General features: G+C 35.5%; 1 protein-coding gene across 3 annotated transcripts in view; it reads left to right on the top strand.

Moving 5' to 3' along the window:
- Positions 1 to 20056, top strand: part of LOC140163092 (dual specificity tyrosine-phosphorylation-regulated kinase 4-like) — a 61615-nt gene that overhangs the window by 19032 nt on the left and 22527 nt on the right. For all 3 annotated transcript variants that reach the window (XM_072186467.1, XM_072186466.1, XM_072186468.1), the window contains 4 exons: positions 6253 to 6375; positions 9828 to 10012; positions 13316 to 13395; positions 14389 to 14552. In XM_072186467.1, coding sequence (XP_072042568.1) covers positions 6253 to 6375; positions 9828 to 10012; positions 13316 to 13395; positions 14389 to 14552 — 552 coding nt within the window. The remainder of the gene's footprint in view (positions 1 to 6252; positions 6376 to 9827; positions 10013 to 13315; positions 13396 to 14388; positions 14553 to 20056) is intronic.

Raw genomic sequence — 20056 nt, 5'->3', positions numbered from 1 at the left:
AGCTGGTCACATATTATTCTTATAGCCAGACCTGTTTTTTTTCAAAGCCCCAGAGTCATCATTCTTGTTTGAGAACCGTCCTTTCAGCAGAACTCATTTTATGCACTGTGTAATTCTTGTATAAATATCATTGAACACATGATTGTACACATCTCAACTGTATCCAAGTCGGGTCTTTTAAGAATATCCTGGATGCACTTAAAACTGGGACGTAAATAAAACACTTATAACATTAACACGGTACATAAATTCTATAAGTTTCAAAGCATATCTTCATTCATATTTAAATGCATTTACGTCATATTTATTATTTTGATTATGCCAATTAACATGTAATAACACTTGTTTGTGCATGAATGACTTAATCATGCTAATTCAAGAGGAACATCTTCAATTTTTTTTTTGATGAATGCTATAATTATGTTGAACCCGCTCCACAGCATCAGGTGGGTAGTTATAATTATGTTGGTAAATCTTTGCACCAGGATTACCAAAACTTTCCAGCACGAATCATGGACCCTTCAAATAATTGAAAAGCAGCCCAAATTTAAATATATGGGAAAGGAAACATAACGAAAAAGTTAATTGTGCATACATACTGTGCCCTAGCCGATTGGTCCATTTTTGGTCTTTTCTTACATACTTGTAGCTAGTTGACAAAAAGAAGTTGGTAAAAAATGCACACAAAAAAAATATATAATAATTGTTTTATTTTACCAGACCCGCAGAAGCACATTCAGTTCAACCTATACTTTGGAAAGGGTTCTGTAGACTTCAACGACTTACATTTTGTAGGCATGAAGACAGGCAGATACCAAAAGCCAGAAGTCCTTAAAGTCACTGAGATTATAGAACCCTTTTCAAAGTATAGGTTGAACTGAATATCAACTTCTGTGGGTCTTGTAAAATAGGAATATTACAATCACAAATTTCCAATTTGCGATTGTACTGTTTTTCTTTCTTTCTTTCTTTCTTTCTTCTGTCAAACTTTTAACGAGCCATCGTAGCCATATACTTTAGGCCAATTTGACCATATTTGGTTACAAGGACCATTGGGTGGGGGCACAAATGTTACATTACCAACTCAGGGTCAAAGGTCATCCAAAGATCATTATGGCCAGAAATGTGATTTTCACTAAAAATGCTTATTCTTCCACAAATTACATAACCCAATGACGTCACTTGTTATTTTTATTTATTTAATTTTTTTTTTGCATTATTTCTTTATGTCAACTATAGCTACATGTAAGAAAGGGCCAAAAATGTACCAATCGGGTAGGGCTACGCAGAAAGTACAATAATATTACACAAGCCATTTTGCAATAATTGGCCCATATCTTTCTGAAATGAAACTTTTCTCTTTCTTTGCTTTATTCACTTTTAAATAAAATAATATCATAGACCCCGTTTACACAGAGCCTGAAGTCGACCTGTTTACACACAAATGAAGTGGACTCGACTTCATTTGTGTGTAAACAGGGTTGTCGTAATTTGAACTCGACTTCAGAAGTCGACTTCAAATGACGACCCGGAGCAACATTTGTCGAATTCAAAAATGACTTTTTTGCAGTGTAAACGAACACATAATTAGAAGTCGACTTCATAATGGTTATTTGAAGCATGCGCAACTGATGGCATGTAAAATTGAATTCACAATTTGTTTTGAAGTAGACTACCATGTAAACAGCCCGTTAAGAAATAATTTACATGCTAATCCTTAGTCGCAATCTGAATTCGATGTCGCAATTGAAGTCGACTTCTCTCTGTGTAAACAGGGTCATAGATCATGTAGGCCTACATGTTTGCAGTCAACGTTTGCCCAGCCTAGACATAAATTATAAACTGAGTGTTGCGTATTGTTAGTTGGCAATTGTGTGTACCTGGTTGGCAGGCAAAGGGGTATGTGTGTGTGATGCCACAAAAGATGATTCAAAAGTCAGATCTCATCAATAATATCTGGATGGGATTCAGTCTGACAACAGATTGTCATGAGTTTATTTAATTTATCAAAAATCAATATGTCTACCAGTTGAAAACATAAATACTGTATTTTCTGTTAACAACAGACACTCTCCCTCAAATCTCAAATAAACACCCCCCTGCCCAATATGAAAAAGTGACCAAAAACTTTGTAAGCTTTAATCTGGCATCAGTGCTTACCGTCAACTTAAAAAGCCATATTCCATTTTTATATTGGTATATCTTTTCCATAAAATGTTAGCCTTTACTGTCAGATATGTCCCCTATTAATTTTGCCAAATTGGATTGGAACCCAGAAACAAACTGGAAGTGAGCCATACTTTGCCCCCAAATTTTAAGTTTTTTTCACTGAAAATTTACTTCTACATGTAGTAAAATTAAGGATTGGACCAAAATCTACAATGTAATGGCCAGTACATTTGTGAGTTAAATGGCTTTTTTTTGTAATTCCCTTAAAAGAAATGATAACAATAACTGAACAGAATCAAGCCTATACATATTCATTTTATCCAGACAAAGAAATGGAAGCCTAATGACAGTAAAGAAGTTTAATTTCTCTTTAGTCCGTCATTAGCTAAGATAAGCATTTTATAAAACGCATGATGAGATGGTGATTATCACTGTATATCAGGTATTTATGACATGGTTACTATGACTTGTCTGGTATGGCTGGCGCGCATGGTCAATTTACATGATACTGTATAGGCCTACATGTATAGTGTATAGCATTTCTTCACTGAAGTCTCAGAATGCCTTGCCGTTAAACCACATGTTGATATTCAGAGAAGAAAAATAATGTAGGCCCCTAATTAATTTGTATATTTATGAATATTAATGAGCTTATTTGCACATTTTGCCTACATTTTCATTAATCCACTCTGCAGCTTAAATGTAGTGAATGAACAAATCTTTGTTATTTACACACCTTTGTGTGGGGACCACATTAATTATGACTGCATCTAGTTTCTCTTTCATTTGGCACCACGGGAGGGGGGGGGTCATACCTTTGTGGCATATCAAAATATACCAAAAGGTTAGTCAGTAAGCAAGCAAGCAAGTTAGTACTAGTTAAAAGCAAGTAACATACACTTCCATAGGCTGCATATAGTGCAATGAAGAAACTATTGTTTCAAATGGACAAACTGAACTACATTTATCTTTCCTTATTTGGTTTCAAATTTGCATGGATACGCAATTTTTAGCAATGTTGTGTTATAATAAATTTATAAACACATGGACACATATAGACTATGGGCTGGATAGAAAAAAAATTGAGACTCATCTTGTGCAATATTGGATGTTAAAATGACCAAAATAATGTAGGTCTCTGGAATGTTTCAGATGAAGGCTTCTTAGCTTTTAAAGTTAAACTTACAAGAAACTTATCTGTGGATTTGCAGGTTTTCTCAATGTCTATTGGTCTATGTTTTTAAATTTCTCAGTGTATTTGTCTATGTTTTTAAATTGACACAAACATGAATGGATTGTGTCCTTGGGGTGACACGAGTGCTTGTCAACTTTTTGACAGACCCAAAATAGAAATGCAAACACTACATTGTACCAAAAATTGACTCCTCATACTGCATTGTTAAGTCTAGCCAGAGCCTATTATATTTTAGCAGGGATATACATTAGGCCAAATATGCTGAAAAGAAACTGGAATAATTGATGATCCCTAGCAAAGGCAATATATTGATAGTGTGTTTTGTGAAGATGTATATAGATACTGAGATACAGAGTGTTTGTTCTGAGGGTCGGTTGCTGTATCATGCTGTGCCGTACCGCGCATTGGCGGCAGGTAACAAGTCCAGTAGAAGAAACAATAGTTGATGCGCGCAGTAGAACTAGAAACAAACTGCTGAATTCTTCCAGTAAAAGAGCGCAAATTAATTTTGCTTGTATAGGGTAATTGCACAAAAGGTCATTAGTTCAAATCGTCTGCCAGAAGACATGCTAATGTATGGAGTACAATAGAATCAATACCACTTTAACAGGTGATTGGTATTGTTCTCCATGGATTTTCATGTCTTCTGGAGGATGATTTGAACTAATGACCTTCTGTGCAATCGCCCTTATACAAAATTGCAGACCCATACAAAATTACAAGTATTGCTGTGCACTCAGTATAACCACGCTGATAGAAGAACGCTAGGCCCCATATGATTTGGTTTGCTAACTCAACCCCCCTAATAACCCCAAAAGAAAATTTCAGTCACTAGATGGGTCATAGTATTAAAGTTTCCAGTTGCAATTCCAGAGCTGACGTCATCAGGCATTGCAAAACTAGAGGATTCCAGGGTGTGGACATGCACTTGGGATTGACTTAGGAATCACAATTCTCAAGCACGCCGATCCTCAAGAATTGTATGAGCGTGTGAACACATCTACTGTCCATCATAATACTATTGTTACCATTTACCAGTATCAATGATTGCTTTTTGTTTTAAAAAGGAAATGAATTGACGTATTTCAGGAAATGAATTTGAGATTGGTAAATAATCAAAATCAATTGTGATTGACAGCTGCACATGGAATGACTGCTCACTGTCTACAACATTTTCTCTCACGCACACACGCAGTTCCCTGATTGCAATCATGACCAGAAAATTATTATAAAAATGGTGTAAAATTTGGTGTTTAATTTTTCTGCACCTTGCCCCTTTTTAACTAATACACCTGTTTTTAAATTCACATTAAAAAAAAATATGTATCAATAAAGAACACATTCATGTGTTTGTTTTCGTAGTAGTTGCATTAAGCGCAAAAAATTACATGTTCCACAAAAATGTCCAGTGTTCAGTAATAGGATATGTTGAATTTTTAATTGGTTATAGAAATTTGTAGCCAATCAGAAAAGAGAATTGCTGTCAAATTGGGACAGGGGCAGCGCAAGAAGGGGGCCAGGAGGTGGTCACCCTGCCTGTCAATTTGAGAAATATGCAGATGTTCTTGGATACATTTGCTAATCTTCCATGCATGGTGGCCCCTCCATGGTCAGGTGAAATCACTTGCCAAAGGCTGCACTAAGTGCAATTCTTTTCTTTTCAACTGCTAATAAGTCATTTACTCTGGTGCATGATGTTATGTGTCGCCGCTTATCTCAATTCAAACTGTAGTAACAAGATACCAAATCATTTGGTATCTCTCTTCAAATACGGATCGTGTCGGTGACTATGATATGAAATAAGTCAGAAGACGCGCTTACAAGGACATAAGCCGATAACAGCCACCTTATTTAGACTTCTGTGTGTTTTGTTTCTTCTGGTCTATTTACATACAAATTTAATTAACATACCAGTAAGTAACTAGTGTTACATTGCCAATAGGACTCATAGGAGTGTCTGATTGCAGGCGAGAAGATCTCATTGTTCCAGTTTTGGTCTGTCAGCCGGCAAACTTCACAAATATTGTCACAATCTGTTACATAATATATGTGCTGAGGTAAAAGGACAAAATGATCAATGAATGAAAAGAGACACACAATATGAAGAAATAGTTGGTTATTTATGAAGAAGCTGCTTTTTAATATCACTTGAACAAATGGTGGACAACAATTTCTTTGCCAGGTAGTGTATTCCTGTATTCCATCTACATGTATGCCATTTGTGGAAAGGAGGATACTTTCTGCACATTTTTAGACAAACTGCTAGACAAATTGTTGTGTCTGAAGGTTTGCTTCCAAACAGAGATCATAATTTTGATGAGTTTGATCATCATTCCATGATTGATGAACCTTAATATATTGGAATAGAGACCCTACATGCTTTTATGAATTGATTTCAAACAAAGGATTCAAACCTGTGTTCACTGCTGTTATGCAGCCTGTTAAATGCTGTTGGAATTAACCTAAAGGGGCACATTTTGGTGAAATAAACAGGTTTTTAGTTGAGAAATATTGGTATGCTTCTATATTATTGAACAAGAGTTGACCACTCAGACTGGCTAACTATGCAGGGATTCTATTTACACCTTTGGAATAATAAGTGAAGAATTATGAAATGAATATTAATTTTTGCCATTTTGTTTATCAGCTGGACAGAATTTTGCATTTAGGCATGAGAATCTTCAGGCTTTTGCCTGAATTCAGGCAGATTTGTTGTCCAAATATACACATTTTTTTCAGCCTGTTTTGGGCCTTTTAAAGCCAAATTTGCGCGCCTTTTCAGGCAGTTTTCAAAAAGCCATTCTCATGCCTAATCAATATATATCCATCAGCTTTCTACCAGGACATGGAAAGAAAGTAATTTTATTTCTATTTGTTTTTCCTCCTAGCCCAGGGAGAGTAAAACACATCCAGTGAGTGATACAATGAAGTATGGTGGCTCCAAGCAACAGCCTCTTCAAATTAATGGCATGTTACATCATAGAAAACAATCAGAAGTCAAAGGATCAGAGGTAAAGCTGTGGTGTTTGTGTCTGTGGGGGGGGCAAATTCCCTCAGTCAAAACTCTTTCCCCCCAGTAAAAACCCAAAATTACAAAAATGTCCACATATGAGGCCATTTTTTGGCAGAATTTGTTGATTTTGCCCCCCAAAAAAAAAAAAAAAATTCACTTTGCCCCCCCATGCCCCAATGCCCCATGCCTCCCTGTATGTAACTTAGTTAACAGCCTGACCAGTCCGAGTATAGTCCCACATTCGAGTATAGTCCCACCCTCCATTTTTCGAAAAATTCCAGAAATTGTAAAAAAAAAGTTATTTATTTTTTCGGTTTTGGAGTGTCCCTGGACCTAGACCTAAATGCTAGGACCATTCATGGTTGACCTAAAAAAAAAAATTTGCACGATGTTTTGTGTTTTAATATGAAAATTGATAATTTGTTTTCATGTCATACTCTATTAATGATATCAAAATGCATTGAATTTGAATGCATTTTGATATCATTAATAGAGTATAACATGCAAACAAATTATCAATTTTCATATTAAAACACAAAAACATCGTGGCAAATTTATTTTATTCATTTATATTTTAGGTCAACCATGAATGATCCTAGCATTTAGGTCTAGGTCCAGGGACACTCCAAAACCAAAAAAAACAACTTGAAATTCGAGTATAATCCCACCCCCCATTGTGAAAAAATTTCACCTAAAAAACGGGTGGGACTACTCGGACCAATACGGTACTAGATAAAAGTGAATGATGTGTGGTAGTAAGGCTATGAAAATCTCAAATGTGATGTGTTGCTGTGCGTGTTTGGAGGTGGTTACATTTACACATACTATTGAGGGCATTGCGCGTTTGAGTGTTGGTTTATATCTTCATATAAATATAAGGCTTTCAGCATCATGAGGTAAATATTTAAATTACTCATAGGCCTACTATTATAGTATCAATACTAAACCATTTTTCACCTTGACGAGTCAGTGATGTCGCACCTTCAAATCGCGGGTGTTTTCTCAAGTCGCTGGTACACACACACACACACATTTAAAGATGCTGCATAGATGTAGCAAATCATCTATGTAGCAAACCATGAGAATTTAAGGTTGATTCCATCAAGAAGTAATATTTTAGTCTTGGGATTTTTTATGAAGGACATTGTTATACTTACGACAACATCTTATACAACAGAAATCAATGCATTCTTTTATGAAAATATGGAGCCAAGAACTTGACACATTTTCTTTCAATATTAATGATGTTTTGTTGCTATCAAGGGCTTTGTATCTAATGCGAGAGCACCTAATCAATCCTTGCATTATTAGAATAACTAATATATCAATAAGTCTAAATTAGACCAATGGCAATACTATTGATATTGTTACAATATATTATTCCTGAGAACTTGATGTGCAAAGGAAATCTTTAATGGACAAGCTGCGATTTGGTTGCCCAATTTTAGGTGACAATTTGGAGATTTTGCTATCAACCTTTGAATGTTTCCTGTCCCATACAAACTAATGGTATATGCAAATTATTAACATTAGCTGCCACTTCATGCGGTTACATCAGAACAATGCTTTTAAAACAACTTCTGAATGATTTTACCTGAGATTCGGACTGAAATTGTTTGCCAACCCAGACAGACAAGAATTGCACCATAGCCCAATCAGGCTAACAGTATTAGCATTTTTGGAAAATTCCCATCACATTTTTTGAAACCCAATAATTGGGTGACTTTATAACAGTTTGCTGCCATAGAAACCCCAATGATCAAGAGAACAATAAAGCAATCAGGCTGAACATTTGTTGGACACTTTGTCAAGGTGGTGGAAGGTTGAAAAAAAAAGGTTCTTAGTTCTCTTGTTTGATAGGATGAACAAATTTTATTTTTTACTCAGAACAGGCAGCGTATACATAAACATTAAAAAACAAAGTACATCTGGCCGGATTCGAACCGGCGACCATAATAATACTAGCACAATGTTCGAACCAACTTCTCACTAACTGATTATGCAGAAGAACAGAAAGTTTAAATCTATAGGGCAACAAGAAACGTTTTTTTTTGAGAAAAAGATGTTAAAAACTATAGTGTACTTTCATGAGGATATGGAAACAACTGTCAGAAGGGGAAAACTTGACAGGATACTTGTATGAATGTTTCATTTTGGCAGAAATGGGGGGGTGTAGATTTCCGACTAGGGCCATGTGCCCACCAACAAAAATGTGCTGTGTGACCCCAGCCTAATGTTTACTTTGTGCTTTGTACAGGGATGTAAGACTTCCGAAATTTCCGAATTCGGAAATGGGGCCCAAAAAAAAATTCGAAATGTAAAAAAAAAAAAAAAAAATTTAATTTTTAATTTTTTTAATTTTTAATTTTGACATTTCCAGAATTGGATGATGATAATTTGTCATAAAAAGAGCAAAACATTTTTTGTGAGGGGGTGAACCCTGCCAGGGCTCTGCCCCATGGACCCCGTTGCATGTCTCGCCTAGCTCGGCTGATCGCCTTCGCTCAAGCGTGATTTTCAGGAAGTGGATCATTACCCCACTTACATCCCTGTTTGTAGCAACCCTATTATATATCTTTTGAGGGTCAAGTTGCATGTAAAAATCTATAAGAGGACTTACGATGATCAAATATTTGGTTTTATGTCAAATTCAATAATCAATGATCAAATGACCCATTCCATGTCTATTTCAAATAGACTGTTTACACGTGCATGAAAAATCAATTGCATTATGAAATATTACCCTTGTCTGGTAGCCCGAGAGGATGACTTTTGAAGATTATACCTGTGGCTTTTGAAGATTTCCTCTCCATATAAAACTGCGATTAGGGCTGATCATTTTGGCCACCCTGATATAAATTGATAAAAAGGACAATAATTAAAGCAGGGAAAAAGAGGGCAATAATTAAAGGGAAATATAATGACAGTGAACCTGGCAGCCACTCTGCCTAAATATGGCCACACCAACCTTAGCCCCCCAAGTATTCCTATTTGTTAGTTATGTAATCATGGAAGATCCATGGGGCTATTTCAGGGTTGTAGCTACGCTGGGGCAGTGGCGGGCGGACCCGCCCGGCACTCTTAATTTCCACCCGGCACTCTTAATTTCCATCCGGCACTCAAGTTATTTTTGAGCACAAATACCTGGCACTCCAGTCTCAAATGTTTCAAAATCAATGAAAATCAGTATTAAAATTAGCAATTCTGATCAAAATTTCAATTTTTTTACCATTTCATATAAATTTCACCCGGCACTAAAATTTGCCTAGCTATAACCCTGGGCTATTTCATCAATTTTCTTTACAAAATTCACCCTTGTCCATTGAGTGTTTCTGATTTTACAGGGCTATTTAAAAAATATGTGCTGAATCACCCCATCTCCCTCATATTCTTTGATCCCTGGTTTCTTGTAAGTTATCTTGTTTTATTTAACCTTGTTTTTCTTTGCAGAAACACAATTCTAGTCTTCCGTCAAAATTAACCAGCAACTCAGCACACCCGCAAATAGCAACCACTATAAAAAGTAGCAACATAGAGAGTCTACCACAGCTTAGCAACAAACATGGCGGCAACCTAGTAACCAATAGCAACAGAGATACAGATCAAACCAAGCTTCATAGGCAAAACACAAAACTGTAAGTTGATTGCAACAACAAGAGGATCCAAAAGTATCATCCCCTCTTCACCTGACCACTAAGTGACCAGTACCTCTTACCTTCAGTTAAACCATTGTTGTTTTTACATCACTCCGGGTGGCTTCAGTAATTTCTAATGCGGCCTATGAAGCATCAGAAGAAAATTCAAGACAATTGCTTTTATACCAAATGCTAAATTGCCAGTAGCCCTATAGGAATTTGCATCAAGTAATTAAAACCTGTTTAGACTAGGGGAAAATTGTACTTCAACAACGACTTATTTTTTGAAGTCGAGTTCAGTCGAATTCAGGTCTAAACAGGTACAGTCGTTGTTCAAGGACAACTGAAGTTGAGTTCAAAAGTCGTTATTCAACAATGTTCCTGAGGTTCATTAAGTCGAATTCAATTCGACTTTGTCGTGGTTGAAGTGCGACTTTTACTGGTCTAAACAGTCAGTCGAATTGAATTCAACTTTTTCATGCGTGTTGCTGACCTAGCGTGGTGAATTTCAGGTCCGTTGATTTTTCGTTAAGCAACGGCACTGTGATATCGATAAACAACAGCTGTTCTTGTGTATTTTCGTACATGTGCAGCATACTGCAGTGAGTGTACATCCAATTTTCACTCCAAACTCAAAGTAAATCACAATAATTTCTGAGAGTGCTGGCCGCTGTATTTGGATTGCGCGCTACCATATTTGCACAGATTGGAATTCGCACTTTATTATTGGTCGTCCTGTTTTAGCCTGATAGATTTTTGGAAAGGCAAAACGTAAAAATTGTTTATTTTTGAGGAAAATTGTGTGTTATTTTGTAAAGTGAAGAGATGAAAGTGATGGTTATGAATGAGGTTAATAACTTTGCATTGTTTATATGTTGGGCATTGTGAAAAATCTAAACATTTTGTTTTGGATCCAAAGGCAAAATGTTTAGATTTTCACAATGCCCTCCTAATAACAGATGTGCAGTTATTAACCTCTAAACATCTAGCTATGCCCATACTTATTTGGACTTTTAAAACTATATATATATATATACAGGGTGTCCCAAAACAAAGAGGCCCCACATTGCACCCTCTTTTTCTCCTATTTCTGAAAAGTTTATCAAATATATTTTGGTATGTAAAAAAACCTTAAATTGTTAGCTTTAATAAACCAAAACAATTATTTCAATCGGCTCATAACTTTTGAAGATATGTCCTTTTAAAAAATGTATCCGTTTTCCACTCTGTCCACGGAGGAGGTTTGGCTACTTCAAAGATTGAAAAGTGCATATACCATGCATGAATATAAAACATTCCTCGATGATAACTTTATAAAATAACAACTTTATTTTAGGGAATGGGCTTTACAGGTGGGCTTATGGGTTATGGATTTTGTTAAGTGTCATTAATTTGGGCGAAATTGATGTTGGATGGGACTTCTTTTGCTATACTTGCAATTACTTATGTTTTTCTCGTTTCTTGCTTTCTTTTTATTGACAACATAAGTCATTTCTCTTTTTGGAATAAAAGGTAGCCCTGAAAAGGGTTCTTTTGAAGTGAGTTTACTGTGCTGCTCTGCCCTCTACCTGGTTGCCTCCATGACGAATACAGGTTTCAGCCCTAGCTCTCATTGCATTAATTGCGTTGCGTACCATCCTTGTGCGCCGGATACTTGCGAATGCAGCTGAAATACGGGGTTGCGAAGATGTTTGAAGCTAGCTGGTGATCTTCGCTTATAGTGAATGCTTTCCCAAGCCTAATGCTATTATCTATCCATGTCATTAACCGTGTGTTCCGTTTAAATCTTTGATGTAGCCAAACCTCATCCGTGGACAGAGTGAAAAACGGGTACATTTCTTAAAGAGGGCATATCTTCAAAAATTGTGAGCCGATTGAAAGAATTGTTTAAGGTTTCTTTACATACCAAAATATATTTGATCAACCTTTCAGAAATAGGAGAAAAAGAGGGCGCAATGTGGGGCCTCTTTTTTTTGGGACACCCTGTATATAACATTCTTGCTGACCATGTTATGTAATAATTGATCTAAAAATAACAACCAGACAAGACAATTATTAATGTTGAATAAATATTACATTAAAAATTCATATTGTTGTCAACCATGCTAAAGAGACATGATTAAAAATTCATGTTAGAAATGAGCTGTTAACAATTGGACCCTCCCTACACTTTAATGTTTTCATACCAAACTGTCCCTGGCTAAAGGTGGCCTGCACTTTTTTCTGCCTCCATGACACTTTGTGTTGAAATTTTTAAAATCACCAAGTCAGCGTTCGAAATAGGGCTGGTCAGCTGGCCATTGGCCTGTAACTTTTTGGCCTGGCCGGTAACTTTTCTGACTGGCACCTAGTTGCCGGCCCGGCTGGTCGGTAACTTTTTAAGGTCAAGCCCGGCTGGCCTGTAACTTTTTGAGGCATATTTCGAACACTGCACCAAGTGCATATATGCCCCAAACAAACATGCAGGTGTTTTTGTTTTTGTTTTTGTTTATTTAATTAAAGTACACTAAAGATAGTCACATATCTCAGAAAGTACCAGCCAGTTCTACTTTGGATGCAATAAGTTATTAATAAACATGAGTGTTTTCAGATTATTGAAATATGGTGAACATTGAGTTAAATTGTACTTAATTAATCCCATCACATGCCCTGTTAATAAAATAACATTTGGAATTTGGCAGCAATCACTTTTAGCAAATTTTATTATCTTTTCAATTTACATTATAATACAATATATGTTAAAATTAATTTCAACTTAAAATACAGTATTAAAATTAATTTCATATTAAGTTGTATGTTACAGATATGTAAAATTTGTGAGCTTTTTGTCTAACACAAATTATTTGTTTTCAGACTACATCAACATGTTAAATGTCATGAAAATTATTATATTTAGAACTTTGGGTTAATAGGATGAACAAATCTTTCCCCAGTGTAGCCAGTGCACATAGAGGCCGGCCCTACATACAATTTTAGAAGACTTGAGACATTAAAATAAAAGTGTAAATTGCTGAATTCAGGGTGCACCAAACTAATCCTATAAAAGCCAATTCAGGGTGCACCGAACTATATAATCCTCTATTTAAAAGCCATCTCTAACTCAGATCCTAAACTTTAACCTAAACCTAACATCAAACCAAACTCTATCCATCGCCTCAAATATAGATCACTAAACCTAACATCAAACCAAACTCTATCCATCGCCTCAAATATAGATCATCTTTGCATTGGTCAGTGCTGTCAGGTTTAATTTGACATTCTCAATCAACATGTATTTGTTTATTATTGATTGATATCACACAGGAGTGAATCGGCGGAATGCAATGTGGGCCGCACCAGTAAGACGGATCAATCAGGGCGTCGAGTTCCATTGTCACCAGGAGGTAAGGCACAATTTGTGTCATGTAACTAAGACATTAGGCTAAGAAATAAATTACTGTGTTATAATTGGTGTAACCCAACCTACCACAATTTTTGAGGAAAAATATTTCGGGTCTGAAAAAGCATTCAGATTTTCCACTTGGGTGTCTAAATTTGAAGAAAAAAAACCTGTGTTTTGAAATTGTTCAGTCATCTTGGACAGGCAATTTGCTCAGTCCTGGGACAGTGTTGGACAGGCAAAATGAATCCCTGTGACATACTAATTTATAACAAGAAAGCTTTAATAAGTCCTGTGAACTCAAAAGAAGATCAGACTAATAAACCAAATCTATAGATGAGGTGACATGTGTTTACATTTGATACGCCCTCTATTGGCCTGAGATTAAAACTGACAGGCAAAAAACACTATAGTTTACATGGAAGAAGTTGATTTTGTTTCATTAACTTTGGTTTCAAAGCAAATAATATTAAAAACATTATTAAACTTGTTTACAAATGCATCAAGCTATATTTATAATATCACACAAAACTTGAAAGGTTTTCAAAAGTTGAGTTTTGAAGAGATTTATGTGGTCTGCCATAGACACTCCTGTGTTATTTTGCCTGGATAGAAACAACAGAGGGCGGTCTGAATGTAAACATGTGACATTATAGGTCACCTCATCTATAGCAATAGCTATTTGAACTGACAGAACCCCCAGAAGGGACATAAGGTCTGGATTTTGTTTCAGGGTCAGATATTGGACAGGCAGTTTTGGTGAAAATGACGGGCACTTGTCAAATCCTAGCTAAGAGTAGACCCTCTCTCAACCTACACATTTTGTTTTTCAGCCCAGGCATTAGAAGTTTTTTGGCAGATTTGTGAGAATTCACCAGCCCAGGGTACATGTAATTATTGCACCGCCCCTAAATAAACCTATTCCCTTTTTAACATAATTTAACTTGCATATCAGTATCCAATTTGATATGAAATGTTGTGTTCTTATCATTTTCAGAGGCAATAAAGAATTATAGTGATAAGCTGACAGCATTTGAGCAGTCTGAAGTGTTAGACTACACAGAAGTCTGGTTTCTTGGTGGAGAGGCTAAGAAGATAGAGGGTGTCTTAGGAGCCGCACAGAACAATGGTTACGATGATGAGAATGGCTCATACCACAAGGTAAAAATTGTGTGGATACTCAGGATATGTGGAACCAGCAAAGAGATTAAACATGTTTTCATGGAAGGCAAAATAGTGTACATCTGGATTATTTGGCCATTTAAAGTGTATTTTTGTTAGGCATTCTGCATGTTATGAGTTGTGTCATGTTCTAACTAAAGTGCACAAATATCTTGCAACACTCAAGCTTGATTATTGTAAGATTTCTGGCCTTTGTCAATTAATGTCAGAGGTACACTATTTTGATCACCATTATGACAATCCTGTATGGTGAATCACATCCCATAGAGCACAATACTAATAGGCAAAATATCTAATTCTCGATCATGAGAGCTAACTTGAGTACGCACCGGTATTTGCGTTGAGCGTACTACGCAAAGTCCGGCACTTTCAGCGCAAACACAGCTTTTGAGAATTGACCTATCACACTAGTCATTGCTAGGCAAGGTCAAAGTTCAGTTATGTAGGACCCGCATTCGCGTTATTCTATGAAAAGTACACTGACGTTGAAGGTACATCATGATCGAGAATTACTTAATTTGCCTATAGCATTGAAACTACTTTATAATTTATGTTGCACAGGATTGTTTATTAACTTGACAGAATACAATGATTTTGTAGTTTCAATCATTGGAATTGTCAAATGTCAATATTCACTCCCAATGCCATTGATACAAAAATCTCAAAAATTTAATTTGATTGAGTGTCTTTGCTCGGCTATTTTCTCCATATTGACAAATCAATATTTCTACACCTATGATCAGTTTTCCTAAGAAACTAGGAAGTCATAATAGCATTAAAAGATACTCTTAATAGACGTCATAATGAAGATATTATTGATCACCATAATAGGCTGTATCATGTGATAGTCATACATCAATTAGGCATTTTGTATATACTTCTCAGTGACATCAAAACTGACACCATAGCACTTTTCAGCAAATGATCAGAACTTTTTGAACATTTCTTCAGCAAATTGCACTTGCAGTAAACAAAAACACTGTAACCAATTCAAAACCTCATTAATATACGCAGAAAGTGCGATCCAATCATTTTGATTTATTTGCTAAAATGCAAACGTTGAACGCGGTTACTTATATTCAGCAGTGGACCTCCGCGCCGTCAGCGTAAATATTAGCAACCTCCGCATGCGCCTTGTTGTGCGTTGAACAAACTGCGCGAGCGCTGACGCCGTATTTGGATTGCGCGCTTCCATATTTGCACAGATTGGTATTCGCACTTCTGTTATTGGTCGTCCTGTTTTAACCTGTTCGATTTTTGGAAAGGCAAATCTTAAAAATTGTTTATTTTTGAAGAAAATTGTGTGTTATTTTGTAAAGTGAAGAGATGAAAGTGACGATTATGAACGAGGTTAATAACTTTGCATCAGTAATATGTCGGACATTGTGAAAAATCTAAACATTTTGCTTCCAAATTTAAAAAAATACATGTGTAATTCATGCGCTACACGTGGCAATTAATTCAATAATTTAAATACATTTCGCTGCCCTTTTATGAACTAAAAAAATACATATTAAAAAGTCAAGCTGCAGAACAAGCCACACATATCATATACTATGCAGGGGTTAAGAACCACAATGCTTGGCTTTGTTAATATTATCATAGGTATGCCATTTAGATTTTTATTGCAAGCTGCTTTGTACTGTGAATTTGTAAAACATGTTTGTCAAAAAGTGTGAGATGTGGCTTACGTGCCTTACATTAATGTCAAACTTTGCCAACAGACTTAAGATGACAGGAGAGTACTGTTAAAGTGCACATTTTCACTGAACTGCAAAAATAAGAACTCCCAAATGTTATTTTGTTTAATTTAAATGTCTAAATATTTGTTTAATGAAGTTACTGTTTTTGCCATATTAAATCAAACAAAATGTATTTTATTGTGCTTCTGTCAAGAGAGAAAACATCAATCAAATCTCAAGTGACACACATGTACATATTGTAATTAATCACAAATTTAGTTTTCATCTAAAATGCTATAGTTGTTACATAACAAATTAGATTCAATTGAAATGAATCCAATTGCTGCTGTATTTGGCCATCATCTGTGCTGTATGGTTGCAAGGTTACCCATAGCGTCATGTTTGACAAATCATCTATTGGTTTTGATGAATCAACTCGCTAGGTGGTATTTGTAATTGTCATCCATCATAGAAATTAGATTTATGTGAGGATGTCTCTCAATGGGGCTATCAATAAGGTCAAATTGACACACTGCATGTGTGAGGATGTCTCTCAATGGGGCTATCAATAAGGTCAAATTGACACACTGCATGTGAACAGTTCAGAGACAAAAACAGATGTATCAATTTATATCAATTTGAGATATTAGCAAAGATAGCTGGTCAAATATTAAGAAAATACTGAGAAAATATGTGCTGTTATTGATCATAGTTTAAACAAATTTACTTTGGAGTTTTTCAAGTAAGGTGTCAATTTAAAGCTAGCATTGTAGGGCAGATGTAGATTGTTTATGGCCTACAATCAACGAAAAAAGTCTTGGAACGCTTGCGTGTAAATAACGGAAAACTGTCATCCCCTCTCCCCGTGCAATGTTGAGAAATACCAAAGTCTTCAGCGGTTTCCCAATGTGTTCCAACATTGATTGATGGGGAGAGGGGAAGGGTTAATCATTGTTGTAGATGTCATGCTTGTTCCCAGGCAAAATATACGTCGTTTCCATGATCATATGAAATTCTGCATGGAATTTCGACAGAGTGTACCAAGCGTTCCAAGGACTTTTTTCGTAGATTGTCTCTGCCGAATGCAAAATATTTCATCTAAATTTCGTTTTTGGCTCATAACTCAAAAACGGAATGTCGTATGAGCTTCTCATTGCACACGATTTGAGAGTGGATTATATGCTTTGGAATCATAACAAAATTGTTGATAAAGAAATTGGTTTCTTTAGGAAGTGGTCACTGCAATCACCCCCTATGCTAAAATACACACATTTTGCAATTATAGCTGTAAACTGCTCTAAAATGTCGTTTTTGTCCCATAACTCAAAAACAGAATGTTGTATAAGCTTCATATTTCACAGGATTTGGAAGTAGACCATGTACTTAGGAATCATAATACAACTGCTGATAAAGAAATTGGTTGGTTCAGGGAGTGGGCACTGAAACACCCCATACCCCAACTTACACGCATTTAATGAAATTTTTATGCTATATCTCAAAACCGAGAAATCGTTTCAAACACATATCTTGTAATTACGGCTCTAAGCTGCATGATTCCGAGTTGCCTAATTTATTTTTAAAATTAATATTAAAGTTCACCTTCATAGCACTTGTCAGATACGTGAATGAACGTTAGAAAAAGAAAATTGAGTTTTAATTTAATACTAAAACCGCATGTACGTTACGATTTGTAATGAAGTAAATAATAAACTACGACTATCTTCAGTAGATAGCATTAACTTGTTTTTGACATGATGTAACAACTATCTTCAGCAGATGTGTGCTTCACAAATTTGTGTATGTATAATGTGTGGGGTGTGTGCGTGCATGCCTGCATGGTGTAGGGCGTGGGATGTATGTGGGGTAGGGTGGAGGGGGTTTGTAGGACTATTATAAGATCACATTTAAATCGGAAAGTATTTCATTTGGGAGCGTTTGGGAAAGAAATAAAGAAATGATTAAATAAATTAAAATCAAACATAGAGAAAGAAAGGAAGAAAAAAAGACAGAAAAAATAAAGCCAAAATGTATACTTCATGTATTTATAATAAACAAAAATTGTCACCGGTTCACCGTCGCAAATAATAAATGAGACAGAAAAAGTGATACCGCCTGGGAATCGAACCCAGACCCTCAGGTTTACAAGACCTCTGCCTTAACCACTTCGCCACGGGAACTTGGTGATTAAGACGCTTGTAATTTGAACCTATAAGCGGTCACTTCAACTTTTTTTTCACTTTCTTGTTTTTATTTATTTAAAATGTCTTTCGTTCATTCTTTCATTGATTGAAACTAAGTATTTTATTTAAAATGACTTTTGTTCATTCTGTCATTGATTCATTAATTGATCTTTCTTTCCTTCTTTCTTTTCTTTCTTTCTTTCTTTCTTTCTTTTCTTTTTTTTCTTTCTTTTAATACAAAGAAAGAAAAAAAAAAGAAGCATAGAAAATAATGGATTCATAATTTAGCAATGATTCACATAATTAAAACACGAATAGTCAAATGGTGTAAAGTGTAAACCCATAATGGTAATCTGTAATGGTAAACTGCTGCTTTGAACAACGTGCATACTGAGCAGTTTGCCCTGCATTGATATTAATATATACGTATAGATATCTATTTCAATTCAAAATGGCAAACTGCTAACAAATTTCATAAATGCGATCAATGGGTCATTACTTTTGTATTCAAACATTCTCAATTGGTATAGCCAATGTAAACGAACATCACGCTTCATGAGATGCGTCCTAAAAACCATAAAAGGTCGATTTTGGACCATTTTGTCATTATGGTAAACTGATGCACTTTGCCGTTTGCATTATACAGCTTTACACTTTCCCCGATACCTGACTACTATAAAAGACCAAAACTGGTTACTTCGATTGCGAAATGGCAGCGTGGCGCAACGGCTTAGTCCTTCGACTGGTAATCTTTTGACTATTGATTGATGTGAATGGTTCGAATCCCTGTGGTGGTCGATTTTTTTCTTTAAGTGTATTCAATTGTTGTTTTCTTTTTTTTTTTTTTTTTTTACAGCAAAAGCGTATTTTATTATAAATAATATTCAGAAATGAGTTGTTTCAAATTGTTATATCGCAATATTTCTGATTCGTTCGGATAAGCCTATGCTCAGCAAACACAAGTTTTACAGAAAACATTTACATGTTGGGTTATATTATAAAGGGTACAGAACGTTTTAATAAAATTCAAAAACATTTTGGAAAACATGCTGCAAAACATTGTAATATTTTTTAAAAACTATATTTGTAGTGTTTTTGAATTATGAGACAAAAACGAGATTTTAGTCATAATTACGAAATGTGTGTAATTTAGCATAGGAGGTGTTTTCAGTGACCATTCCCTAAATAATCCAACATCTTTATCAACAATTTTATTATGATTCAAAGGGATGTTATATACTTCCAAATCGTGTGCAATATGAAGCTCATACAACATTTTGTTTTTAAGTTATGGGACAAAACTGACATTTTAGAGCAGTTTAGAGCCATAATTACGAAACGTGTGTTGTTTAGAATAGGGGATGATTTCAGTGACCACTCCCTAAATAAACCAATTTCTTTATCAACAATTTTGTTATGATTCCAAAGCATATAATCCACTCTCAAATCGTGTGCAATATGAAGCTCATACGACATTCCGTTTTTGAGTTATGAGCCAAAAACGAAATTTAGATGAAATATTTTGCATTCGGTAGAGACAATCAACAAAAAAAGTCTTGGAACGCTTGCGTGTAAATAACGGAAAACTGTCACCCCCTTTCCGCCGTCCAATGTTGAGAAA

Source organism: Amphiura filiformis, chromosome 10 (genome assembly GCF_039555335.1).
Source record: "Amphiura filiformis chromosome 10, Afil_fr2py, whole genome shotgun sequence".
NCBI classification, from domain to species: domain Eukaryota; kingdom Metazoa; phylum Echinodermata; class Ophiuroidea; order Amphilepidida; family Amphiuridae; genus Amphiura; species Amphiura filiformis.
Note: the sequence above shows the minus strand (reverse complement) of the source record. Positions and strands in the feature narration are given on the sequence as shown.